Here is a 27256-nt window from a genome sequence, read left to right on the forward strand (position 1 = left end):
TGCTACATGACGGAGACACCTGACCCCTAGCCTTTGCACTCATGAAGGATATTGCTTTATTTACAGTGTGCTCACAGCCTTAACAAGACTTTTTTTTTTTTTGCAAAATCTTTAAGTGTTTAGTCCAGTTCTCCTTTAGATGTAACTCTACAATGATTTCTCATAGAATTAATTTACTAGTTCTTTTCCATGCAACTCGGTGTACCAAGACAGTTTTATGTTGTATATATTATCTCCCTTCTTGATAATTTGCTGCTTTATGCTATCAAAGAGTCTCAATGTAGATCCTCTATACTGTCTCAGGCTTGTCAGTGCTGAAACGTGAGTTCCCTCCGACTGCAGCAGCCAGCCAGTGATTCCCAGCTTATCTGTGTCTCATCCACTGTCACTTATTCTCAGTTGCATCATCAGGGCCAGCTAGCTTCATTTTAGCACCTTAACCAATACAACTCGATCTTGCCAGAGAATCCCGTCAGAGTGTAGCAGCCAAGTTGGACGCTGCTCGCTTTGCATGTTGCCGGCTTGCGTTGCTACCGAAAGACTGAAATATGGCGTTGCAGTCGGTCCTCAATCTGAGATCTGGGTCTGTGCACAATCAGCACTAAACCTGCTACAGACCTGATGCATCAGCCCAGAGAAGCAAACATGGGGGATGTTCTTCCCTATGGTGCGAGCTGAAGGGCTGTGAACAGAAGGCCAGTCATAGCAGGGATGAGCCTGCGTTCCCAAGGAGGACGTGTGTGTGAGGAGCCAATAAGTGGTGCATTGCAGATCCGTCTGCAGATCTAGCTCCAACACCAGGCCTCTCCTCGACCGGCATGGTCATGGTCCTCATGGCCCTTCGTTGAACTGGAATTCGCCAGGTGGAGACTTCACGCGGCTGAGACTCAAATGTTGCTCCTCCTCTCACACTCTCAGTCAGGCCACTCTGCCTCAACCTTTTCTGATTCCAGGGGGCAGGGGTTGTAATCCAAGAGCTCATGGAACATGGCATGCCAGAGCTTAGTTTTACATATACAGAGTTAAATCTGGAAATGGGTCTTTAGTTGATAATCCGCACTGACAGGATAAAAGGAGACAAGTAAGTGTAGTCCAGACTAAGATTAATACATCTCTGGAATCTCTGGAGTCTGTCCCCAAAGTTAAATCTTTTTTTTTGTGTTGTATGCTTCCTCCTGTAATTATTCTTGTTGTAGACTAGACCGCGATTCCCTGCCTGTTGTCGGACTTGCTGTTGGCTGCAACAGCTCATCAATTTCACTCTCAGTGTCACAGTGAACGCCATTGCTTGGGAACATTTGCATTGGCCATTAGAAACAAAACGTCTCTCAGTTGACAGGTGTTTTTTTTCCCCACCCTGTAATGCTTACATCTCTGACCTCTCCTTTATTTTTTTTTAATTATTTATTTTTTTGCCGTTTGAAATGCTTGAGACCTTTAACCAGCCACAGAATAGTGTGGAGTCATCGCTATGATCATAACCCTTCCTCTCTGGCCCAGGAACTGCTACGAGGATCAGTGGGAGGGGCTGTTGAAGGCTCCATGGGCGGGGCACTGGGAGGGCCATGGTACTGATTTTGTATGGCCCTGCATGCTGAGCGTTGCTTAGCAGCAGCGATGCCGTCTCCGAGCACTGGCGGCCACCTGCCTCCGAGTTAAATTTAAAGCAGCGAGTGAAAGACAAGGCCCTGTGTGAGGAGTGCTCTTCCCTACAGGGATCAGGTTCCATCCAGTGACCCCCGGGCCTGAGCCCTCGAGAGCCAGAACGACGCCGTCGCTGGGAATAGAATGGTGCTGAGGCTGAGATTCCAACACTCTTTAGTGCCCGCAATGCTAAAGATTTAGATTTAAATACACAGAAATGAAAATGGCTCGGGTAAATGTGTGGATTGATGTATTGTACAGACTGAGGAAGGAGACAGGATGTAATCTGTCCAGGGGCAGCCATGAGTCTGCGTTTCTCTCACACTAGTCTTCTTGTATGTGTGGGTGTGTTTGTGCGTGTAAGTCAGAGTATGGCCTGTAATGGGGAAGTCTTATCATATTTGGACTGGATTCAGACATTGTCATGCAATAGCACCGGACGTGTGTACCGTGGCCAGTGTTCCATACTGCTCCCATCAACCAATAGCAGCCAGGCTGACATGGAAAATATGTCTGCTGTATCCTGGGAAACATTCCGGTGTTATTGTTATCAGGGCATATTCCGTGTGTGGGAGTGTGTGTGTGCATGTGTATGTGTGCGTGTGTATGTGTGCGTGTGTATGTGTGTGTGTGTGTGTGTGTGTGTGTGTGTGTGTGTGTGTTTGTGGAGGTGGGTGAACCACTCCTTAAAATGTTAATAGTAGTTGTGTAAGAGCACTAGGTGGTAAACACATACGCAGGTGTCTTAGTGTGTTTGGCCTTAAAGTCTATGTAGGAACTATGTGGAGACCAGTCACCCGCTTGTAGACCTTTGAAGGACAGACTTTATTTAATCAAATAGTGATGACTGACCAGTCATAGTGTTTTATGACATAAAACACGTCTTATACTTCTTTGGCTTTGACATGATGGTTATAGCTAATGCACAGAAGAGGAGTGCTTTGTTTATGCAGTGCTTAGTGCGGGAGACCTGGAGCTGCCACAGAAGAGCTGCCACGGAAGAGCTGCCACGGAAGAGCTGCCACAGAAAAGATGCTGTGGAAAAGATGCTGTGGAAAAGGTGCTGTGGAAGAGATGCTGTGGAAAAGATGCTGTGGAAAAGATGCTGTGGAAGAGATGCTATGGAAAAGATGCTGTGGAAAAGATGCTGTGGAAAAGATGCTGTGGAAGAGATGCTATGGAAAAGATGCTATGGAAAAGATGCTGTGGAAGAGATGTTTTGGAAGAGATGCCACAGAGGAGATGCTGTGGAAGAGATGCTGTGGAAGAGATGCTGTGGAAGAGATGCTGTGGAAGAGATGTTTTGGAAGAGATGATGTGGAAGAGATGCTTTGACCTCAGTGGATGTGGAAAATGAATTGCCTTTGAGGATGATGTCATTGCACTATGTTTGCATTGTGTTGTTGCCTTGCTTCCTGTTTTTGTGGAATAAAGGAAATTGTGAAGATGAAAGGGAGAAAGACTATCTATATATATATAGTGTGTGTGTGTGTGTGTGTGTGTGTGTGTGTGTCTGTGTGTGTGTGTGTGTGTGTGTGTGTGTGTGTGTGTGTGTGTGTGTCTGTGTGTGTGTGTGTGTGTGTGTGTGTGTGTGTGTGTGTGTGTGTGTGTGAGTGTGTGTGTGTGTGTGTGTGTGTGTGTGTGTGTGTGTGTGTGTGTGTGTGAGTGTGTGTGTGTGTGTGTGTGTGTGTGTGTCTGTGTGTGTGTGTGTGTGTGTGTGTGTGTGTGTGTGTGTGTGTCTGTGTGTGTGTGTGTGTGTGTGTGTGTGTGTGTGAGTGTGTGTGTGTGTGTGTGTGTGTGTGTGTGTGTGTGTGTGTGTGTGTGAGTGTGTGTGTGTGTGTGTGTGTGTGTGTGTGTGTGTGTGTCTGTGTGTGTGTCTGTGTGTGTGTCTGTGTGTGTGTGTCTGTGTGTGTGTGTGTGTGTGTGTGTGTGAGTGTGTGTGTGTGTGTGTGTGTGTGTGTGTGTGTGAGAGTGTGTGTGTGTGTGTGTGCATGTGAGTGAGTGTGTTTGTGTGAGTGTGAGTGTGTGTGTGTGTGTGTGTGTGTGTGTGTGTGTGTGTGTCTGTGTGTGTGTCTGTGTCTGTATGTAAGTTGTACATCAGGTTCTGTGTATTCTGGGTATAAATTTATGGCCAACTTTCTTACTCCTGAAAGGTGTTACTCTCTCTATCTATTAGTCTCTCGCTCTGTCCCTCTCTCATTCAATTCGGTATGTTTTATTGGCACGACCATATTAATTTACATTATTACCAAAGCAATATTAAAATAACACGAACCTTTACAATATTAAAGAAAGCAAGAGCTCTACTATATCTTAATAATATTAACATGAACAGAACTGTAATTAGCATGAAAGACTTCAAGTCGAGATGTAAAAGCAAAGAAGCAAAAAGAAAGGATTAATAAATTAATAACACTGGTCAACAATGACTTTGCTTTCTGAAAAAATACCTATTATTCAGTGTGTACTTTTGTACAGTGAATCCAAATATGTGTTCACAATTCAGAATGTGTTCTCTCATCATGCGTAGTTTTTTCTCCAGTATACCTGTTATATTTCATTACAGTATGGAGAAGTGGTACTAAGGAAAGTGGAGTCCCTCAATGCTGGCACAGTGCTGGACACTGAAGATGGATGTGTCTAAGGCCAAATATAAGTCAAAATCATACACTGTACATTTTTGAAGAATGTTTGTACATAGTTTAAGTGCAATAAGAGTCTTATTTATGAATAGATAATACATGCGTAATATGAAACCTTTAAGAGTAAAAATTTCACTTAAAAATCATGCATGATAGAAAACATTTAAAAACTGATTGGAATTCAGTGTAAGAAATAAATACCATTAGGTCCATCTATCAGTTTGGGAAGTAAAAAAGTTAAAATTTTGTTGCCCAATTTAACAATAATAATAATAATAGAAATAACAAATAGTTAAATGAATACTTAAAGGTGTTTAGAAGCAGGGCAATACAGGTGTGTGTGTGTGAGTGTGTGTGTGAGTGTGTGTGTGTGCGTGTGCGTGTGCATGTGAGTGTGTGCGTGTGCGTGTGCATGTGAGTGTGTGCATGTGAGTGTGAGTGTGTGTGTGTGTGTGTGTGTGTGTGTGTGTGCGTGTGAGTGTGTGTGAGTGTGTGTGCGTACGTGCATGTGAGTGTGTGTGTGTGTGTGTGTGCGTGTGAGTGTGTGTGCGTGCGTGCATGTGAGTGTGTGTGAGTATGAGTGTGTGTGTGTGTGAGTGTGTGTGTGTGAGTGTGTGTGTGTGTGTGTGTGTGTGTGAGAGTGTGTGTGTGTGTGTGTGTGCATGTGAGTGAGTGTGAGTGTGTGTGTGTGTGTGTGTGTGTGTGTGGCTTTGTACATTCAGGTGTGGGTCTTCAGAAGTACGTGTGTGTGCATGTGTGTGTGCGCGTGTGTTTGTGTGTTTGTGTGTGCGTGTGTGCGTGTGTGTGTGTGTTGGCAGAGTAACTGGTCAGTCATGATTTCTTATATTGACCAATCTGTATGGCCAGGCTGTGGTCACCGAGTCTGGACTTTGTCAGCATGGTTTTGTTCAGTTAATCCAATATTTCAGTTTTCTTCAAGAAAATATATTTCAAACTATGCATCATAAGGAAGTCTATAAATCCTGATTAAATAATATTACAGAGCACCATCCCTAGATTTCTGTTCATACTGAGGCCTCTGTAATTATTAGAGGTAAATTTATCTCCACTTTTGAAAATGGGTGGTACATGACCTTGACTCCAGATGTCAGCGAAGGTACCCACACTCCGAATCGTGTTGAACAGTTTGTGGATGGCTAATTGGAATTTGTTTACTTGTGTGCTTGATTGTTTCCTTTAACATTCCTTCAGGCCCACTTGCTTTTTTAGGTTTTGGGGTAGATATTTTATTTGTAAGTTCTTGTGTAGTAATGGGTGTGTCCAGGGGATTCTGGGAGTTTTTATTGCCAGTTATATGTTAAATCTTTTACTTATATGCTTTTGTTCAGGTAACATATCGGTGGGTAGGGCAGTGCTAGCTTACTGACTTGTATTTGGACGTTTCCTAGTTCAAGCCCCATCACTGGCAAGTTGCCACCGTTGGGCCCCTGAGCAAGGCCCTTCACCCTCAATTGCTCAAGTTGTACTCCGTCACAATTGTATTGTCGCTTTAGATAAAAGCGTCAGGTAATTGATTATAGTGTTTTAAAATGTGTTATCCATATGTTTTAAACAGTTAGTTTAAGTGTGCATGTTTAGAGACTTTTTTGAGTGCTGGTTGTAAAAATTTGATTCATATTCTTAACTTCAAGACTCTCGTGTCTACAAGTGCTTGAATCTCTGGAGTGCCGACCGCTTTCTGGAAGTCTTCTGTGCTGTTTTGGGTCCGTGTTTATGATCTCCTGCTGTTGTACAGCGTACTGGGCTGTGTGGGTGCAAAACTGTTAGTCTCTGTCCTTTTAATAAACAGTAATTTAGCTGTAATCAGACAGATGGGTTAGTGGCATCGCAATGAAAGGATTTAAAACTGTATCATATAATCTACAGTGCTGTTGGCAAGAGGTGAGCAAAAGGTGCCTCTCCCCACAGAGTCCCCTCATAACCTACTGTGGACAATGTACAGACCCACTCCGACAGGGCTACAGAGACAGTCCATGCTGTGGCTCCATTCCATTCCAATTATATCAGGGGAGATTAGTTGCACTTTTTGGGTAATGTCCTAATATGTGATTGTTACTTTGCTCTGTGTTGAAGCCAGATAGAGATCTGCTACATGCATTCTCTCTCTCTCTCTCTCTCTCTCTCTCTCTCTCTCTCTCTCTCTCTCTCTCTCTCTCTACAGTATGTGGCTGCGATCTGGCCCAAGGGGGTTTTTTTGTCCGGCATGGTGAGTATATCTGCACTCTGGACTACCAGCGTCTCTATGGCACCCGCTGCTTCAGCTGTGAGCAGTTCATCGAAGGGGAAGTGGTGTCCGCCCTGGGCAAGACCTATCACCCACAATGCTTTGTGTGTGCTGTTTGCAAGTAAGAATACACACACAAAATTACTGACACCCTGCAAATGTGTTTTTATACATTTATTAATAATAATAATAATAATAATAATAATAATAACCAAGGAACTCTAAAATCACAGCTTAATTAAATAAAGGGTTTCTGTCTGTGTTATATAAAACACAGACTGTGTGTGTGAGAGAGAAAGAGGTGCTGGAACGTGATCTTGTTTACTGGGCAAAGGGACCCTGCAGCCCCTACCAAGTATGTAAAGTGTATGCTCTACTCACAGGCTATGTATTTCCAGAAGAGTGTTGGGTGGCTCGCTCAATGGATGTGTGTGTGTGTGTGTGTATTAACCAGGCTGCCTCCCACATTGCCATAGCAACGCCCATGTTTCCGTGGACACTCTGTTCCCACTTTGATCTCTTGGGTGCAACTAGATCATTAATCACCTCATTTGATTTGTATTTCCATCTTGTGACTTGCACTCTCTGTTCCTCACCTCCACCTCTTTTAGCCTCACCCTCTCTCTCTCTCTCTCTCTCTTTCTCTCTCTCTCTCTTTCTGTCTCCATCTCTTTCTTTCTCTCTCTCATCTTTAATACATTAGTTTAGGCCAGTGGTATTCAGTTATTGACCTGGAGTTTATCATGGCTTGTAGTTGATCAAATCATTCATGTAACTGGTTGGCTGTCATCACATCTGACTCCCAGATGAAGGACCTGCACCTTGAGGACTGGGATCAGAGACCCTCTGCTCTAGGCAGAACAGAGCACACACCGAGCTTATTCTTTCATCAGTCATAGCTGTCAGTATCCGTACAGATATGTGTATGAGAGCAGTAGACGTTTTTTCATTTTTAATTAGATGCCCTGCCTAAGGCCACCTTACGGTGTCCAGCATTGCAGGACAGTTAGTCAAGCACTCAACACACAACTTTAGACTGACAGCCTAAATCTGATGCTGAATTAACCACGTGCTAAATTGTATCTCCTATCTGCTAGAGGGCCAAGCTTCTCTGATGGCATAGATACAGCCCCACCTTGGAGACAGTGTCCATTCACTGCTATGCTGGCTGACATTTCCACTAGATAAATTAGTTCAACACATTCTGCAGTCAGTGCCAACATTTATTGTTATATTGTGAGCCATAGGGAATTAGGATGAAGCTTTCTGCTTAGAGAGAGAGAGCCATTGTGAAATGTAAATGTGTGTGTATCTGTCTGTGTCTGCATATTTATAACTGTAATTGTGTGTGTGTATGTGTGTGTGTGTGTGTGTGTGTGTATGTGTCTGTGTATTTGTAAATGTGTGTGTAAATGTATCTTCTATGTTAATGCATTGAAAGATGATTAAAATGAATAAAAGATGATTCCAAAGCCTCTTCAACCAGCACCCTCTCCCATACACACACACACACACATACACACACTCACTGGATGATAAGCATACCGTGACATCATCAGGTCCCCCACTGAGCTATGAGCCAAAAGTAATCAGAACAATCCCCCTTCCACCCCTGTGACCTAGGCAGCTGATACTGAGAGATCAGAGTTAGCTGACCCTGGTACAGGCACGACCCAGTCCTCCAGCCACCTGGAAAAGCTGATGCTGAGAGTCTGCTGACCCTGGTACAGGCACGACCCAGTCCTCCAGCCACCTGGAACATCTGAAGCTCCCAATCTATAGAACAGATTAGAGCAGATTAATGAAGCCTTTAACATTGTACAGAGTTTGTGTGTGTGTGTTCATGTGTGTATGTATTTGTGCAGAATTATATGAAAAATTGTTATTAATAAATCAAACATAAAAATATTACCCAACCAGGTAATTTGTTTAATATGGATGAGTTATATGTTATGTTATTATTAGGTACCAAATGCTAAAAAGCTTGTTGAAGTATGATTATTGAAGTATAATTGCTTTTAAATGCTGTGGAATTGGTGCAGAACAAAGCTACTTCATTATGACCTATATATCTTGATATTAAAAGTCTCTAATGAGACTCACTCTCTTTCTGTCTCTTTGTATGTGTGCGCATGTGTGTGTATGCTTATTTGTGTGTGCGCGCGTGTGTGTGTGTGTGTGTGTGTGTGTGTGTGTGTGTGTGTGTGCGTGTGTGCGCGTGTGCGTGTGTGTGTGTGTGTGTGTGTGTGTGTGTGTGTGTGTGTGTGTGTGTGGCAGACAGCCATTTCCTGCAGGCGACCGTGTGACGTTTAACGGGAAAGAGTGCATCTGTCAGAATTGCACTCAGCCTCTGTCAGCTGACAGTCCAGCACCTGTTCAGGCTGTGCACAGTGAGAAGAGCCTTGCTCTACCTCCCTAACACATTCCCTCTTCCTTTCTGTCTCGCTCTGCCTCTCCTTCTCCGTCTGGTTCTGTCTCTCCTCTGTCTCTCCTCTGTCTCGCTCTGCCTCTCCTTCTCCGTCTGGTTCTGTCTCTCCTCTGTCTCTCCTCTGTCTCGCTCTGCCTCTCCTTCTCTGTCCCTCCCTTTTCATCTTTCATCGTGCTAGCCGAATGCTTCACACAAAAATATTACACAAATAAAGGGTGTTCTGTCTTTATATAGTTCTGTCTTTGTTCTCATTCTCCACTCTCTCTCTCTCTCTCTCTCTCTCTCTGTGTCTGCTCTTCCAATTCAGTTTAATTCACTTAAATTCAGATCAGTAAACTTTATTGACAGTATTGCCAGGGCACCTTTGGACATGAGAGAATAAGCATTTACTTTAAGAAATAAAGATTGAGAAGTATAGAAGAACTCTCAGTGTTATTTAAAAATAATGATTTACCGGTCTGTGTCTGTCCATCTCCCTCTCTCTCCAGACTGCTGCGGCTGTGGTAAGGAGTTTAAGAACGAACAGTCTTTGGTAGCGTTGGATAAGCACTGGCACTTGGGCTGCTTCAAGTGCAAAGTGTGCAACAAAGTTCTCAATGCAGAGTATATCAGCAAGTGAGTTTCCTGCACACTGCAATGTGTGTGTGTGTGTGTGTGTGTGTGTGTGTGTGAGAGCTCACCTTTGAGCTGACCTACACTACTGTAATACTAAAGATTCTACAAAAAAATAAATCATGGATGAAGATTCATAAATACAGATACATTTTTTTTTAAATCTGTGACATATAATACTGTCTTCTTTAACAAAGTGGATAAAAATTGAATTGAAAGTGACATTGTGTGACTTTATTTGGAATGAATTATTTCCTCATTTTACTGCATGGTACATTTTCTTTCCTGCAGCATACATGAACACAAAAGGCTGACTGACATTGCCACAGCTCAACATGTGGGTACTTGTGTGTGCGTGCGTGTGTGTGTGCGTAGGGATGGAATTCCGTACTGTGAGATGGACTACCATGCTATGCACGGTATCCAGTGTGAGAGCTGCAAGAAGTACATCACGGGGAAGGTTCTAGAGGTACGGGCATGGCACTGCTCCACATAGCTGGAGAGAAGAACACACGCATGAAGCTATAGATGGCTTATGGGGTGAGACAGTAAGCGCTGGAATATCGGCGGGAGGGACACGCGCTTTCACAGAGAGGACATGATTCAGGCTGGTTCAGGCTGGTACACTCTATTCCCACTGGGCTAGAGGCTACGTGGGTGGAGGCTGACAAAGGAACTCAGTCAGCCGATTCAGAATTTTTATGAATACGGCAGTATTATGACAGTAAAACAATCTCTCTCTCTCTCTCTCTCTGTCTCTCTGACACACACACATGCACACACATTCCTCTCCTCTCTCTCTCTCTCTCTCTCTCTCTCTCTCTCTCTCTCTGTCTCTCTCTCTCTCTCTCTCTCTCTCTCACACACACACACACACACACACACACACACACACACACACACACACACACACACACACACACACAGCCCTTGTGTGTCTTGCTCTCACCCTCTAGCTCTCACTGTCTCGCCACTTCACTTCTCCCACACAAACAGACCTACTCTTTCTTTTTTCATAGATAGATATTTGGTTACCTCACATTGTAAATAAGACTCCTTGTGCATCAGTAGTCTTTGTGTTTGTACCTGGAGGCCATGCTCACATGCACTACGAAATCGTGGGGAAATATGGACGTCTAGCTACCTTTCACCATGTGGATTTCCTATGTGAAAAGCCATAGTTTCAATTTACTAACCAGCCTGGTATCTGTGTGTTTTTCAATGTGATAGTGTGTGTGCATGTATAGCTCTGTGTGTGTGTGTGTGTGTGTGTGTGTGTGTGTGTGTGTGTGTGTGTGTGTGTTGTAGACTGTTGCAATGGAGACGGTCTTTTGCTCTTGGCATTTAAGGAGACCATGGCTGGATCAAATCACTTGGATGTGTGACATCATAGTTCAGGACGTTTTCTGCCAGTTGACACCAGTTTCCCAGGATCGCGCCTCCATACTGAGCAGAGATGACTGATGCTTCCTGTGTCAAATTATGTTTGCAGAAAATGTTTTATGAATGAGACAAAAACCTGCTGAAAGTGCTGCATAAAAGCATTTTTGTAATGAATTATTGAATTAATTGAACTTCAAGGTTAGCAAGGAGCTTTTGGGAGCTCCATCACTGCTGTTAGAATGTCAGGCGCTTATGAACAGTACACCTGTGATATATTGCATTTCAGCGTATCAGTGGGAGATTAGCGCGAAAGACATGATAACCATTAAGCCCATTGAGTGGCGCGTCATAGTACTAAATACCCCTCAGTGGCTGTGACAGGACCAGTGGGGAAGGAACTGGAGTAGAATAGCTGGAGTGGAGCCCCACAGATGGACCCGGCTCAAGCAGCTCCTGTTTAATCCGCTCCGTTCTGGGAATCCTACCCTCGGCTGAAATGCCGTGGCCTTCAGAGTGGTGAAACAAGATCTGTGTTCACAGGAGGGAGCCATGGAGCTCCGTGGTGGTGTTTAAAGGGGTCACCGCATGGCGTCGAGCACAGGAAAAAGCTAGCACGATGCTGTTCCTCTCCGTGCAGCTAGGCCAGGAGCGGGAAGCGTGCGACTGGGAGCCCTGGCGTGACTCTCCTCTGCCACTGCTCAGGTTTCTCACTATCATAAAGAGACCTGCTGTGAATGTGTGACGACATAGCTCCGAGCTCTGCTGTCTGCACCGGAGCGCAGTAGAGAAGGACCGTTTGATTCATTGGTATATAAAGGAGAGAGGGAGTGGAACACTAGATTAGGTTATATTGGGGCCGTGAAAATGGAGGAAAAAATTGACATGTTTCTCTGTTTGTATCTTTTTCTGTCTCCCAATTGAGTGGCCATTCTCTATGGTGAACACCGGCAGTAATCAGTCAGCGTAAGGGTTATAGTGACGTGCTCGTGAGATCCACGCCGAACATTCTCCAGCCTTGTGTTCCTGCAGCTTGCACTGCAACAAAGTCACTAAGAACAAAAATGACCATTAACCCTCTCAGCCCTAACTGCTAGCACTTAGACTAAACTAGGGTGGGTAGCCGAACATGACGGAATTATTGGCTACCGCCTGCACTCAGTTCACCAGTAAAAGTATGTCACTGCTAGTTTGTTATGGGGTTTATTTGTGCAAATTAAGGTGACTGGATGTAAGGCATAGACTTTCAGACAGCTCACCACTTTCATGATTTTGCCCCTGTAATGAATGGCAAAATGTTTTCAAGATTCTTTCCTACAAGTATGCTGTGGGGCTTCTTTCATTGCGCCCTCTGCAGGTTAGAAATTGTTGTTGCAGTGTCCTTGGGCTTGTGTTGCCATTTAATGTCTTGTGATGCTGAGCCTATATACGCAAACAAATTTTATTCCAAACAACAACAACAAAACAAACATGTTGTAACCGATGTTACACAGAGAACCGTTGCATGCCTAGTAGATTATCATAAGCATAGCTTCATTTACAGCTATAGTGTGCAGGCAGTGATCCCTGTGCAACATTGTGTGTTTATAACTGCGATTTCCTGAGCTTACACTTATTTTGTGTCGGACAGGCTGGAGAGAAGCACTACCACCCCACGTGTGCCAGATGTGTGCGCTGTGATCAGATGTTCAAAGAGGGCGAGGAGATGTACCTGCAAGGTAACATATATCACAGCCCACATGATCTGGTCTTTGATCTGTGTACGTTTAGACAATGAGCTTTATGTAAACATGTTGGACAGGAACGACACAAACATTATAATGTTGGATTGTATTTTATTCATTTTTTAAAAGCATGGTTACATGACGACCATTCTAATAAACCTTTATATAAAGGCTACGGCTCTCTGAGCTGCTCTCTAAACGGGGCCAGTATATTTTCATGGAAGCATTAACTAAGAGCCGTTATTACGGACCTTTATTACTGTGAATCACTTAGTGCGATGATTAGTGTTATGCCGAGAGCTTTAGGTCTTTGGAGCCCATCATAAATACACCCCCTCTCGCAGTGGGACTGATATTGGACTACTCAATCAGTAAATAAAGCAGATTAAAGGAGAGATCGCACAGTTCTGAGTTCAGTCACATCAAAACACTGCGGAGCCGACCAGAGATTTATTATTTATTTATTTGTTATTTCTTATTTCTTAATTATTTATTCCTCATGTCTGCAAAGCCTACCTCAAGCAGTGAGCAGTGAGGGTAGTGAGGCAATGGTTCACGCTGTTCTCAGTGTCTTACCTCCCGGGCCGAGCGCGTTCCAAGCATGTTTCACGCCAGACTGATTCTCTACTTCAGACTCTCGGCAGGTCTGGGGTCAGTTATTGGACATTTTCAGCCTGAATGCATGGAGTGAAAAGAGGAAACGTCTGAGTCACCACAGCAACCATAATCATGTCCGCGTGGGAGAGATGGTGTGGCAGACAACTTTAGAGTCTCACCACCAATACCTTCTTCATTTGATGTCATATTGCCTCTCTGTCTCCACTCACAGGCTCGTCCATCTGGCACCCGCCATGCAGACAGGCCGCCCGTCTGGAGGAGAAGAGTAAGGTAGGGAACAGGAAAGGAAGGAAAACGGTGATCAGTGTCAGGAAACAAATGATTATTTCCCCATATTTTCCTCAACCAATTTGTAGTTGAACTGTCTCTGACTGTGAGTGGTATAATCAACACTGTTTAACCTCGGTGAGCAGGTGCGAGGGCCCAGGGTTTCCCCGGGAGTACTAAAATGCTAGCGAGGCCAGTAGTTAAGCCCAGTTTCTGATCCCCGTCGACTGTAATGCCCCTGTTCCTTCAGAAGCATGTACGGATACAGCCCTCTGACCTGTGTCTGAATGTACCTGGGCAGGTTCGTGACATGCACACCCCAGACTCTGCATGGGTTTACCTCCCCCACCTGCTTTATGCTTTAACAGAAACTGCCACACTGGACCTGCTGGGCCACCGTACGCTTCTGCCCCCAACCACCTGATTTTGATTCATGGCTTTCACTGCACGGATGCTGCTCTGTATACATAATGGAGTAGGGCATACATTTGTAGATATGCAAAAACAGATCTGTGTTAACCATTAATGCCCTACTAATGTATTACTAGGGTTTGTAATGTAGTATTAAGTTTGTTAATGTAGTACTAGGTTTTGTATTTTAAATGGACTTTTATGAATTTCCTCAATAGTCGTACTGAAAACTCTTTCTATATTGTATATATGTTTCTCTAAATGTAACTATCAAATGTGCATTCAGATTACTTTGGATTGATTACTGTGACTACACAGTATAATGTAAACACTTGATCCAAGTATATATATGTATATGTGTATTACATATAATATGAAAAAGTACTGTTTCCAGTGTAGTCTTTATTATTTCTAGTGTAACCTTTTGCGTTCTTAGTTTTTGGTCTCTAGTAATAAATGCTAGAAAAAGTGAGATAATTGTGGAATATAGTGTTTTGTTAATGCACTGGCTGGGTTTCTCTGTGCAGGCAACCAGGGCATCTTCTGAGAGCATCACATCCGCTCCTGCCTCCAGTGCCTCTTGTTCTCCGAGCAGAGTGTTCTATGTATGCCACCCTGTTATCAACACCAGTGTGACACCGAATACTGGGCCCTGTTTTCCAAATCACTGTAGAGCTCTGATCATCTTAAATTAGGGAGAGAGTGTTCAGTGTATTGCTCGCTCTACCATTTAAAGATGATCTTTGTTTATTTATGATGCTTTTGGAAAACCTATGCCAGGGCAGGACCCGCAAAACTTCAATTTGATCTGTTAGCCACCAGGTGGCAGCCAAGAGACAAATATATAAAATGAGGAAAGAGTTCAGGTTTTTTTTAATGCTTGTCTGCATCTGTCTGCCTGTCTGTCTGTCTGTCTGTCTGTCTTCCTGCCACAGGCAAAGCTGGGTGATGAGTACTTGGAATATAAGGACCTAGCCGCCCTCCCTAAAATAAAGGCAATCTATAACATCGACAGGCCTGACATGCTGTCTTACTCCCACTGTGTCAGCTACCCCCCAGAGGAGAAGGCATTTGGAGAGGTGCGCACATGTCAGACCTTTCAGTTCATTTTAGACATGTTTTTTCTATACGCAGTAATCAGTGATCAGCATAACTCTGGTGAGAAGTTGAGGCTGTTCTTGTTTCTGTCTCTGCAGTGAACAGAAGGCTGTAAACTTTGTTCAAAATTTCTTATTTTCTTTCTTTCTTATTTCTGTCAGTGATTAAATGTGTACATTCATTCACCAAAGCAAAATCAAAGCCATTCATTAAACCAAAGCAGAGTTCATTTAGAAACAACTTTGAAATTTATTTATTTATTTATTTATTTGGTGGTGGTTTGTTCAATCTACACCAGAGTTTTATAATATACTATTAAAACAATTTAATAGACATGTGCTTGGAATCCACCTAGTAGGTTTTTTTTACATCTACACCCTCCACATCAGCAGGCGTGAGGGTGATTGGTGGAGGAAGTCCAGAGTGGCCCTTCTCACCAAACACACAGCATTTGAAGGATGCATACATGTATCCAAATTATGACCTACACTTTACTTAAAACATAACAAGTAAAATAACTTACTATAAAATAAATAGGCTATTTATTTATTTAATCATGCCCTTGTTGTGCATTGCATTCACTATACAAATGCATTGGTTGAGTCCTGATTTAAAAATAGCAAACCAACACATGCAATATGTGCTTAGTCACAGAAAGGACTAGGGTAGACTTAGCAATGTATCTCCCATCTACAAGATCCAGTGCTTCTTACTGAGCTCGTTCTAGTGCATCGTTGTGCATGTCACGGCTCCTTGTGATGTAACATGATGGAGTCTTCATTTAACCTCATCTCATTTGGCTGCTTTTTTCATTTGCAGTCACCCCAGTTGCTAACCTCTATACCAACAGAGGTACAGTAAAGCAGAGTTCAGGTCCCCCTCAGTGTAGTCAAGTGTCTTCCTAATAAGTGTGTTATTTCTGGGAAACCTGTGTTAAGATGACATCACATAAATGCCTTGCAGTGTTATCATTTGTTTTTGACAGTCAGAATTGAGGAAATTCAGCGACTTCATGTGATAAGAAACTGACTGACATTTATGGGCATTCTATTTTTGCTTATTTGTCTTCAACTTCCCTAGGTTTTCAACTCATAACGAGTCTCAAAACCTGTGATAACCATGTCCTGTTTGTACCGCTGTGCTTCCCTTTTTAGTATAGCCCTAATAACTAAAAATGACAATATATTGTTTTGGTTTTTTATCCCACAGGGCGATGGGGAAAAATCACCCCACCAGAGGAGACCCTCCAGCCCCAGCTCCAACAGCTCCCTAGGAGGTTATGGTCGCTACACACCCTCACGCTCACCCCAAACCTACAGCAGACCAGGTAACCTCCAGCACAAACACAAATCAAGCCATAGATGCCCTTGTCTTGCAGTTTCACTTCTATTTATCAGTTTTTAGGTTGTTTTCAAAAGTTTCACATTGCTTCCCCATTCATGGCTTTACTTAATTGCTTTCATTTCCCTTTTCCAAATGTGTTTTTCTTCTCAAACAGTAATGATCATAATTTGACCCTGAGGCGATACAATCTGAAACAGGAAACAGTAATATAAAGTGCTTTGCACCCACCAATCCAGTTTTTTTTATTTTAATCCAGTGAAACTCGATATATGAAAACAAGAACCGTTTCTTGCAGCAGCACAGTGTGGCCTCTGAGTTCATATTTCTGCCCTTCTCCCCATGGATGGCTGGTCCCATCCCACAGAACAGTATGTGAGCAGTAGGTCCACCCCACAGCCTGGAAGTTCCAGCTACATGCCCGTGTACAGTGTGGGTAGGTATGATGGCCACAGTAGCCCAAGGGACTCCCATTCACTGCCACTGTACCATGGTAGTGGCACAAATCCCCGGCAGACAGGGACCGGCGGCGTGGCCCTGCAGTTGAACCCCACCACCTTGGCCATGCTCCAACAGCACAACTACATCCCTTTCTTCCAAGGTACCACAGCCTAGCCTGAAGGCCCCTTGTGTTAGCTAAAACCAGCTAATCTCATGCACCGGCATGGAACTTTCACTCTCTCCGCTGAACTGCAGGACTAATGGGTTGCTATGACTGTAAATATCACCATTGCTAATCAAGAATTGTGCAATAGTTCATGTGCACCCTAGATGTTTGGGATAAATAATAAACAAACAAACAAAAAAAAATCAAACAAATATGAAACTACTACCTTGTCCTTCGCCCACCTTCCCTAAACAGGAAATGAGACAGGATTCAAACAGGAACCAGTCTCTGAAAGTAACCCTAGGACAGGCCTGCACCTCAGTTTGCCTCCTTACGGTAAAGCCCTGGGCCCATGGCTCCCACTCTCTTTCACTGTCTGTGATCCGGTTCTGTGCGATTGTAGGCGTACTTCAAAGTTCCCTCTCCGAACCATTGACTTTGTTTCTGTTTTCCATTATTGTGTCTGTAGAAACTGTGTTTTAACAGTGATGTGTGCATGAAAATGTTGTGTATATTGTTCATATGTTAGTGTTCATAGTAATTGCGCAATTAAGTTGTTTGGAACATTAAAGGTGAAGCAAATTTGCACTGATGTGCAGTCGTAGTATTTGTGCTATGTTGTGCTATGTGGCAGTTGTACAAAATATGTTGGATCGCACCTGACCTGTGAAAATTACTGTCTGCAATTGTTTTTTCTCTTTTTGTTGTCTGTCATTGACTGGGCTTCTTGGTTTAATCTCTATTATTTAGACGTTCTTTCGGCTGATGGTTCATATTAAAATGAGTAACAGCTCTATCATTGGGGATTTTGCTGATTGGGCAATGCAGATGATCTCATCTAAAGCATGCTGGAGTGTGGTCAGAGAAACTAATGTAATATGTTGTCCAGCCACCAAAACAAGCTCTGAAGAAATGTCTTAGTACGTTCTAGCAACAATATAACACAAGGAACACAAATTAAAGTGTAGACAAGGATATGTGTGGGTTCATCCCTGCAGATGCATAAAAGCTTTAATGAGGGACACAGTTCTCTGTCTCAATCTCTGCTTGATAATTGAAGGGTTGAGCATAACCTTCTCTAGGCTGTTCTTCCCGGGTGAGAGTGAGAAGAAAATGCTTGAGAAGAAGGGAGGAAGAAAAGCTACTTATGATTGTGTCTTTCGAGGTTTCTTGAAAGGAAAAAAAAAGGGTGGGAAAATGAAGTTCTCAGAAGAAGATTAAAGAGCACAGAGAGGAATCTGTAATTTGGGGGCTGGTGCCAGTTGCAGAGGCACACTCTTTGGCCTGGCTTGATTCTGAGCCTTACCACTTTTTACTGCAGTGTACAATTGAGCTGCTTGTGTTTGGTGTGCTGTGTTTTTGTTACAGTTGACCCTTTATTGGGTGAGGAACCACATCAAGTACCTGGATAACTGGCTCTCGCTCACGGTTCATGAGCTCCACAGACTCCAGTTCCCTTCTCTTGAGAGAGAGAGAGCGGGAGAGAGAGAGAGAGAGCGGGAGAGAGAGAGAGAGAGAGAGAGAGAGAGAGAGAGAAGAGTTGTGAGATGTAACAGTGACAAAGATTGTACAGTGCCAATATCAGATCACGGTATAAAAGTATATCAGAGTTGTACAGAAGCATTGCCAATACAACTATAGCTCACGCATTGTGAAGAAGAGGTGGGGAGCCCAGGATCTTCACACTCAGCACTGACTGTGCTAGATGGATGTTAGAGTGGCTAAGGCCTTTTCCCAGCAAGGTCGTGAGTAATGCAGCCTGGGGCTAAAGAGGCAGACCGTGGTCCACGCCGGCTTTGGTGCTTGCCATCGCTTGCTTTTCGATTTATGTGTGGTTGTGGTACCAGGGATGATCTGACATTCTCCAGATGTGTGCAGGATTTGCCTCCTGCTCGCGTGGTGTTTTACTAACAACAATTTCTGTACCATGTGTGCATGTATGCTTGGACTGCAAAAGTGTGTATTGGCTCCGTGGCAGAGTTTTTCAACTAGGTCCTGGAGGCTCACCAAACAGTCCGCATTTTTCCTCTAACCCAGCATGCTGTACATTTGCACCTGGTGTTCAGTGTTCCTAATGGTTTATTAAATTAAGGGTTCAGATATGTTGAGAACTTAGTTAGAGCAAAAATGCAGATAATCTGTTGGGCCCTGAAGACTGGGTTAAGAGTAAGTGAGTGAGTGCGTGAGTTATTTCTGCTCAAGCAAATTTCATATGCTTTCAACTACAGTATATACTTGTCTCTTTCATTACCCTTCTCTCTCTCTCTCTCTCTCTCTCTCTCTCTCTCTCTCTCTCTCTCTCTCTCTCTTTCGTTGCTTTCTTGGTTCACTAAGTGCTATCTACTTCGTGATCTAACATGGCCTATGATAATGACAGTAGACAGCAGGTAATGCAGTCATATATTCTAATCTGTGTACTGAGCTATGTGAGAAAAGTCAGTGTAATGCACACCCACCACAGGTGTGTCCATGGTTCTGTCTAGTTTTAGCTTTGTGGGTCATGAAGTGCAGCTGCATTAATGCACTGAGGATAAATGCAGCATAACTCTGCTCTCTCACCTTGTCCCTATACCCTGTGTGTGTGTGTGTGTGTGTGTGTGTGTGTGTGTGTGTGTGTGTGTGTGTGTGTATGTGTGTGTGTGTGTGTGTGTATGTGTGTGTGTGTGTGTGTGTGTGTGTGTGTGTGTGTGTGTGTGTGTGTGTGTGCTCTTGATTTCACCCCTTGGAGGTAGTGAAAGTGGTCGCAGCACTCCCAGCCTCTCCACCTACTCAGATGGAAAATCCCCGTCTTCTACATATGTCTCTGCACCTAAGCATTTTCACATACCAGGTAGGGCTTGCTTCGCACTGGGATTCATTACTGCCTTTTATTGCCGATATACAACCTAATAAAACTCATCTTCTTCTTTGGATACTCTACACCGGGCAGTTCCTGCCGACATCCTTGCTGATATCCAATAAACAGAATTGCTGGTGACACGACTATTTGAAATTTGTGTTTTTAACACAGTCCCTGCAGTCATTTCATAGACTGTGTTTGTATTCTGCATTTGTGGTTACAGCAGTAAGCCAACAGCATGCAAAGATCTAAAGTCATACTCATCATAAAGAGAATTGCCAGAACTGCCACTGTCATCCAACCCACTGCCAGCTGTGGTTGGATCCACCTAAAATGAACAAAGCAAATTATCTGTCAATTGAATACATTTCCACCCATTGTATTTGTTGTTCTTTTTCTGGATTCTTTTGTTTCCATTGCTGGCAGATGCTGAAAGAGCTCTGAAAATGAGCCGCATGTGTTGCATTAAGTGCGTCATCTTCTGAAGAAAGCCCTGCGTCATTTCTGGCTGTCGTGCAGAAGCAGCTGAGGGTTAGAAGGCGCACTGATCTTAGGGCAATTCAAACGAGCCAGTGAGACAAACATGCTGTGTCAGCTGCGATTGAGGCAGTGAGGTCATTTCAGTTGCACCCATCTGTCTCTCCACATTCCTCGTGGCTAGGATCAGGTTTCTGTGATTAGCTTATCTCTTCTCTGCTGTGATCTTCATTGTGTCTGGATCCGAGGACACGTAATAATTGCATGGAAGATTTATAGCCAGGTCCTTGTTTACTTTATCATTTCAGCAAGATTAGCAGATTAGATTGGTTATGCATTAGACAGCCATTATTGTCATGATCATTTGAAATCCCTTGGTAACAATTTGGAAGCCCAGATTCATCATCAAAGCCCAAGTAAGACAAAGGCACAATCTGTTGAATTTTGCATGCACATCATGACCATTTAGAAACGATGTGGAGTCTGTTGCACCTAATCTGATACACACTAGACGTTCTGCACAGCAGAGAGCCTCTGCACTGCAGCATTCTCTCCTGCTACCCCGACTCCGTTTATTCAGGAATTCCTAACTCATGCTTCTTTATTCATGAATGCTCTTTTCTTTTTTCTTTTTCTTCTTCTTCTTCTTCTTCTTCTTCTTCTTCTTCATCTTCATCTCTCTTCCTTTCTTGCTGTCCCTGACATCTCTGCTTCTGTCATGCTTTCTCTGTCTTCCATTTCAGATACTAAAGCCAAAGATAATATCTATAGAAAACCCCCTATCTACAAACAGCATGGTACAGTTCAATCTGGGTGATAACCAAGACTCTTTGCATGCTCCGTTGCATGACCAGTTGACATGGCATCCTGTTGCCATGGTGTCTAGTGGCCTTTGACCTTTCCTTTGGTTCTGGGTTTCCATCTCAGAATGTGCAATATTGTTCCACATAGCAAGTTTTTGCATAAACTAATGTAAATCTCTTTATGCACTGTCATTAACTTATTTACTACTTCTTTCTGAAGAACACCTGGTCAGATTAATAGATAGTAGCCACATATTAACTAGGACATCTTTAATTATCCCAGAAACTAAAATTGCTGACAGTCTATAGAGTGGTGATACTGCTACGAAGGTCTGGGATGATTTGGCCTTCACTGACTTTCTGACAGACTGCTTACCTTTCATTTCCTAATTTCTGTTACTGCTAGGGAGTATGGGTTGCAGCACATGATGCCAAAGTTCTGACATGGAAACAAACAATACACGTGTAGTGTGTGTGTCCGCTCCCCCTCCTCCCCAGCTAGTCATTCACAGCGTCTCTGGTGTGTGTGTGTGTGTGTGTGTGTGTGTGTGTGTGTGTGAGTGTGTGTGTGTGAGTGTGTGTGTGAGTGTGTGAGTGTGTGAGTGTGTGTGTGTGTGTGTGTGAGTGTGTGTGTGAGTGTGTGTGTGTGTGTGTGTGTGTGTGTGTGTGTGTGTGTGTGTGTGTGTGTGTGTGTGTGTGTGTGTGTGTGTGTGTGATTATACTATAGTGTATTTGGGTGGCCAGTGGAAGGAGTCTGTGTAATTTGTGGTGGTTGTTTTAAGATTCATAACTCTGTTGTTGTTTGGTCACAGTATGACTCATTCAGTTCATTTCTTGGGGCATTCCTCCATTTAGTTTATTTACTTTTTAGATGTTTATTTCTTTATTCTTTTTGTCCCACTTTTGTCCTGGGTGTGGTGATGTGTGATATTATCCTAATATGCTTGTTGGCTTCCAAGGTAACACTAAAGGTGTGTCAAAGGTTCGTTCTTTAACTCTGAACACATGGTTTGCTTTATGACTGTGGTGTTGGTAACACTCCTTCTGTATTTTGTAATCGTACTTGTTTCATATGGTGTTTTTATTTTCTTTTTTTTTGGTCCTGCAGCACCTTGCATGGTACCGATTTTTTCATGAAAAAGTATCATGTTTGTGTTTTTTGGACCTGCAAGAATCGCTGACTCCTCTTTTATTTCTTCACAGCCTCCAGAACATCTTGGCAAGATGGAGATGATTTGGACAGAAAGGTGGACACATTTTGTGCACACATCTTTCACTTCGCCCTGCTACATATGCATATTACTATTTTGATATGGATAGCAATTTTAGCAATTTTATTGATCTTCCATCCCACCACCAAACTTACTACATCAGTTTAATCATGGAGTTTTCATGGTGTTTTCCATGAAATTCCTTTGATCCTTACTAAGATTTGGTTGTCTTTGTAGACCAGAACTAGTTGGACAAATCTGAAGAGTGAAATGGATGGACAATCACCAAACATTGACCCTAGGACTTCCACACACAGCCTACCTACAGACATGACTCAGCCCAGTGAGTAACCAATCAGCTGTCTCTTCAGGGACATCAGACACTCATGGGCAACTTCATCCTCTTACTAGACATTCAGCAAGGTCCCTACTCAGGCTTGGACCAATCCTTACTGGAATACACCAATCAACAGATGTAACACTCTACATTTCAGAGCAGTCAGCCATAATCCACTACATCACTGGCTTCCCATTGATATGGAATTAATTACCAGTATAGTTACGATGGTGGTAGTCTCACAACATGAGTGTGGTGTGAACAGCAGCTCTGATTCTGTTGTTTGTTCTCCTGGCCTGTTGCAGATTTCTCGTGCAATAAATCCGCTTCCCTGCCAGGTTATGGGCGAAATGGCATCTACAAGGTAACCTTCCCAGCAGACCTGCATCGCAAACAGCTAAAGACGCTGCTCTTACACAGACACAAAACCCAAACAAACAGTCGGTGTGGTGCACAACCTCAAGCTACATCCGTTTCCAGTCCTGCTTTCTCTGTGTGCCATCGGGTGTAGCAGCTGCGGTCACGTATGCTGTCTCTGGATGACTCCATCACGGTGATGAGCAATGCTGTTGAATCGGGATTTGATTTGACAGGGCCAGCTGGGAGGCAGGGGAGGTGTGCTGGAATCACACGTATGGATCATGATACAGACCCTGTAGCTCAGTTAGCATTCTGAAGGTTGTGTGTGTGTGTGTGTGTGTGTGTGTGTGTGTGTGTGTGTGTGTGTGTGTGTGTGTGTGTGTGTGTGAGTGTGTGTGAGTGTGTGTGTGTGAGTGTGTGTGTGTGTGTGTGTGTGAGTGTGTGTGTGTGTGTGTGTGAGTGTGTGTGTGTGTGTGTGTGTGAGTGTGTGTGTGTGTGTGTGTGTGTGTGTGTGTGTGTGAGTGTGTGTGTGTGTGTGTGTGTGAGTGTGTGTGTGAGTGTGTGTGTGTGTGTGTGTGTGTGTGAGTGTGTGTGAGTGTGTGTGTGTGTGTGTGAGTGTGTGTGTGTGTGTGAGTGTGTGTGTGTGTGTGTGTGAGTGTGTGTGTGTGTGTGTGTGTGTGTGTGTGAGTGTGTGTGTGTGTGTGTGAGTGAGTGAGTGTGTGTGTGTGTGTGTGTGTGAGTGTGTGTGTGCGTGTGTGTGTGCGTGTGTGTGTGCGTGTGAGTGTGCGTGTGCGTGTGAGTGTGCGTGTGAGTGTGCGTGTGTGTGTGCGTGAGTGTGTGTGTGTGTGTGTGTGTGTGTGTGTGTGTGTGTGTGTGTGTGTGTGTGTGTGTGAGTGCGTGTGTGTGTGTGTGTGTGTGTGAGTGAGTGTGTGTGTGTGTATGAGTGTGTGTATGAGTGTGTGTGTGTGTGTGTGTGTGTGTGTGTGTGTGTGTGTGTGTGTGTGCACTCTGGATGTTAGTCACTGCTTGGATGTGATATCTGGCTGCCTCACAGAAGACCGGCCACAGACGCATCCTCATTAAAGAGAAAATTAGGTGTGTCTGTCCCCACGAGGACCAGCTCATGAGAGAATTCATCTTTATCAACATTAGATCAGTTATTCGTGTCATTACCAATATGCCTGAAGAATGAAAGCAGAGTCTGAAGATGTTTGTGTCCTGTACACTAGGTGGCAGTAATGTGCATAAGTTAAGCACATACACTCTCTTTCTTGGCCCCTAAAAGGGTGTCTCTGGGTCCCCGAGTAACCTTTCTCTACATGTTTTTAGTGTTTTCCCTTCTCTCAAGACACATGACTTGGCTTAGAATATAATTAACAAGCTTCTTGTAAATTTAAAATATTTGTGTTGGGATAGGGATAATCCGGACCAGGATTTGGGAAATGGTGCTCTAGAGGGAGGGAGGACCTTATTCAGTCTGTGCCTTACCTGATTCAACTAATAAATGTCATGGTTATTGAAAATTGTTAATTGATTTTTCCTGGAGTCAGAGGGTTCAGAAGTGAATACTAGATTCTGGTCTAAGGACACAAGCACAGACTTGCTCGCTCTCTTGTGGTTTAAAATCGGAATCCACTGATATGAAGAGAACAGCCTACATTACTTTCCTATTTCGCACTTCTATAAGCCAAAAGTGTAGATAACAAAAGCATGTAGAAGAGAAAGCTAGCCATTCTCAGTAAGATAAGCAAATATAGTAACAAACCGACTGAAAACAATTAAGTTCTGTTCCTATTCAACTCTTAACTGTAACCTGAGGAAATGAAAGAGAAATATCTGCATCTTAAACACAGTCCTGGCACACAAGGAGTTGGACATATCACTTTATCTCATTGATTTTATTGACTTTTCCTCTCTACTGTTCATAGGGGGCTGATGTGGGAGAAGATGACCATGACTCAGAGTGGGGCGCAATGAGAGGTCAGATACTCTGTACATATGTTTTTATAATAATGTGTAAATGTGTTTTGCTTGCTCAGAGAGTTAAAATCATGTTGTGCAACATGTTGGGTAAATGTGAGAGAGCAGCAAAAGCACAGATGTTCTGACAACTCAAGCTATGGTCAAGAGGTTGCGTGTGTGTGTGAGTGTGTGTGTGTGAGTGTGAGTGTGTATGTGAGTGTGTGTGTGTGTGTGTGTGTGTGTGTGTGAGTGTGTGTGTGCGCACGTGTGTGTGAGCGTGCGCGTGTGTGTGTGTGTGTGTGTGTGTGTGTGTGTGTGTGTGTGTGTGTGTGTGTGCGCGTGCATGTGCATGTGTGTGTTATTCTTGGAACAGTATATTTTTAACATTAGTAGCCTTAAGAGTTTGTCCATTGTTACAAGAAAAGGTTGATTATTATTACTAGGCCGCCCCTAGACAGGCTTATTCTGAAGGATTTTAACGTTTATAAAGAGATATAAGCATATTCCAGTATTGAAGAGCTTACAAACCCTGTCTCTTTCTTTATCCCTTCTCCATATTCTGTCCTTTTTGCAGAGTACAAGGTAAGTTGGTATATTTTTATACAATGTAAATGGTTTCATTTATATATACTTTAACAAGTTCTGAAACTGTTTATATGTGTGTGTTTGTTGGTAGGTTTACCCATATGACATGCTTACTGTGACTCACAGAGTCAGAGTGAAACTACCGCGTGATGTGGACCGTACAAGGCTAGAGGTACTGTCTCTTCTCTCTCTGACTCCCTGCCAAATAATTAGCAGTCTGCCTCTCTCTGTCTATTTGTCACACTTTCTGTATGTCTATCTGCAAGTTCTCGTTGATTTTTGTGTTATCTCAGTAACGAAGACACAAAACTCTCATTAATGATTCGTTGATAAGATCTCCTGCCAATTTACCAGCTTCACCCCATTTTCTAGATGCAAAGCATGAAGGATCTATGAGGGATCTATGAAGGCACTATGAGAGATCTATAAGGGATCTATGAAGGCGCTATGAGAGATCTATGAAGGCGCTATGAGAGATCTATGAGGGACCTATGAAGGATCTATGAGAGATCTATGAGGGATCTAGGAAGGATCTATGGGAGATCTATGAGGGATCTAGGAAGGCGCTATGAGGGATCTAGGAAGGCGCTATGAGAGATCTATGAAGGCACGATGAGATCTATGAGGGACCTATGAAGGATCTATGAGAGATCTATGAGGGATCTAGGAAGGATCTATGGGAGATCTATGAGGGATCTAGGAAGGCGCTATGAGAGATCTATGAGGGATCTAGGAAGGCGCTATGAGAGATCTATGAGGGATCTAGGAAGGCACTATGAGAGATCTATGAGGGATCTATGAAGGATCTATGAGAGATCTATGAGGGATCTATGAAGGATCTATGAGGGATCTATGAAGGCGCTATGAGAGCTCTATGAGGGAGCTATGAAGGCGCTATGAGAGATCTATGAGGGATCTATGAAGGATCTATGAGGGATCTATGAAGGCGCTATGAGAGATCTATGAGGGATCTATGAAGGCGCTATGAGAGCTCTATGAGGGATCTATGAAGGATCTATGAGGGATCTATGAAGGCGCTGTGAGAGATCTATGAGAGATCTATGAAGGCGCTATGAGAGATCTATGAGGGATCTATGAAGGATCTATGAAGGCGCTATGAGAGATCTATGAGGGATCTATGAAGGATCTATGAGGGATCTATGAAGGCACTATGAGAGATCTATGAGGGATCTATGAAGGATCTATGAGAGATCTATGAGGGATCTATGAAGGCGCGATGAGAGATCTATGAGGGATCTAGGAAGGCGCTATGAGGGATCTAGGAAGGCGCTATGAGGGATCTAGGAAGGCGCTATGAGAGATCTATGAAGGGGCGATGAGAGATCTATGAGGGATCTAGGAAGGTGCTATGAGAGATCTATGAGGGATCTAGGAAAGCGCTATGAGGGATCTATGAGGGATCTATGAGGCTGCTGCTGTTGTAGGGTGCTGAATTCGATTTTTTCTATAGTAACCAGTAACTCAGTCACTGCAAAATATAAATCAGTCCCCTTTCCTATAAACTGTAGCAGAAGGTTGTATTTGTCCGTGTGTGTGTCTATGTACATCTATGTTCACTTATGCTGGATATGAGAAATTTGACTCCACACATTTGTCAACAGTATTTTGTGGATGTTGGGAAAAGGTTATCAGTTGGTGTGATTA

General features: G+C 43.5%; 1 protein-coding gene across 7 annotated transcripts in view; it reads left to right on the forward strand.

Annotated features, from left to right (window-relative positions):
• ablim2 (actin binding LIM protein family, member 2) overlaps positions 1 to 27256 on the forward strand; it is a 61999-nt gene that overhangs the window by 29888 nt on the left and 4855 nt on the right. For 2 of the 7 annotated variants that reach the window (XR_014117324.1, XR_014117323.1), the window contains exons 3-20: positions 6469 to 6652; positions 8809 to 8921; positions 9448 to 9574; positions 9947 to 10040; positions 12582 to 12669; positions 13505 to 13563; positions 13811 to 13861; positions 14499 to 14576; positions 14907 to 15050; positions 16279 to 16396; positions 16778 to 17011; positions 19746 to 19847; positions 21077 to 21130; positions 22340 to 22383; positions 22585 to 22690; positions 22990 to 23048; positions 24973 to 25588; positions 25683 to 25763. Coding sequence is in view for 1 of the 7 variants with exons in the window: in XM_035533783.2 (XP_035389676.1) it covers positions 6469 to 6652; positions 8809 to 8921; positions 9448 to 9574; positions 9947 to 10040; positions 12582 to 12669; positions 13505 to 13563; positions 14499 to 14576; positions 14907 to 15050; positions 16279 to 16396; positions 16778 to 17011; positions 19746 to 19847; positions 21077 to 21130; positions 22340 to 22383; positions 22585 to 22690; positions 22990 to 23048; positions 24973 to 25024; positions 25581 to 25588; positions 25683 to 25763 (1745 nt within the window). In the remaining 6 variants the exon portion in view is untranslated. The remainder of the gene's footprint in view (positions 1 to 6468; positions 6653 to 8808; positions 8922 to 9447; positions 9575 to 9946; positions 10041 to 12581; positions 12670 to 13504; positions 13564 to 13810; positions 13862 to 14498; positions 14577 to 14906; positions 15051 to 16278; positions 16397 to 16777; positions 17012 to 19745; positions 19848 to 21076; positions 21131 to 22339; positions 22384 to 22584; positions 22691 to 22989; positions 23049 to 24972; positions 25589 to 25682; positions 25764 to 27256) is intronic. The other 5 variants (XM_035533783.2, XR_014117325.1, XR_014117326.1 and 2 more) reach the window with 5 other exon arrangements.

This window comes from Electrophorus electricus, chromosome 15, assembly GCF_041902795.1.
Source record: "Electrophorus electricus isolate QZ-2024a chromosome 15, ASM4190279v1, whole genome shotgun sequence".
Classification (NCBI taxonomy): Eukaryota; Metazoa; Chordata; class Actinopteri; order Gymnotiformes; family Gymnotidae; genus Electrophorus; species Electrophorus electricus.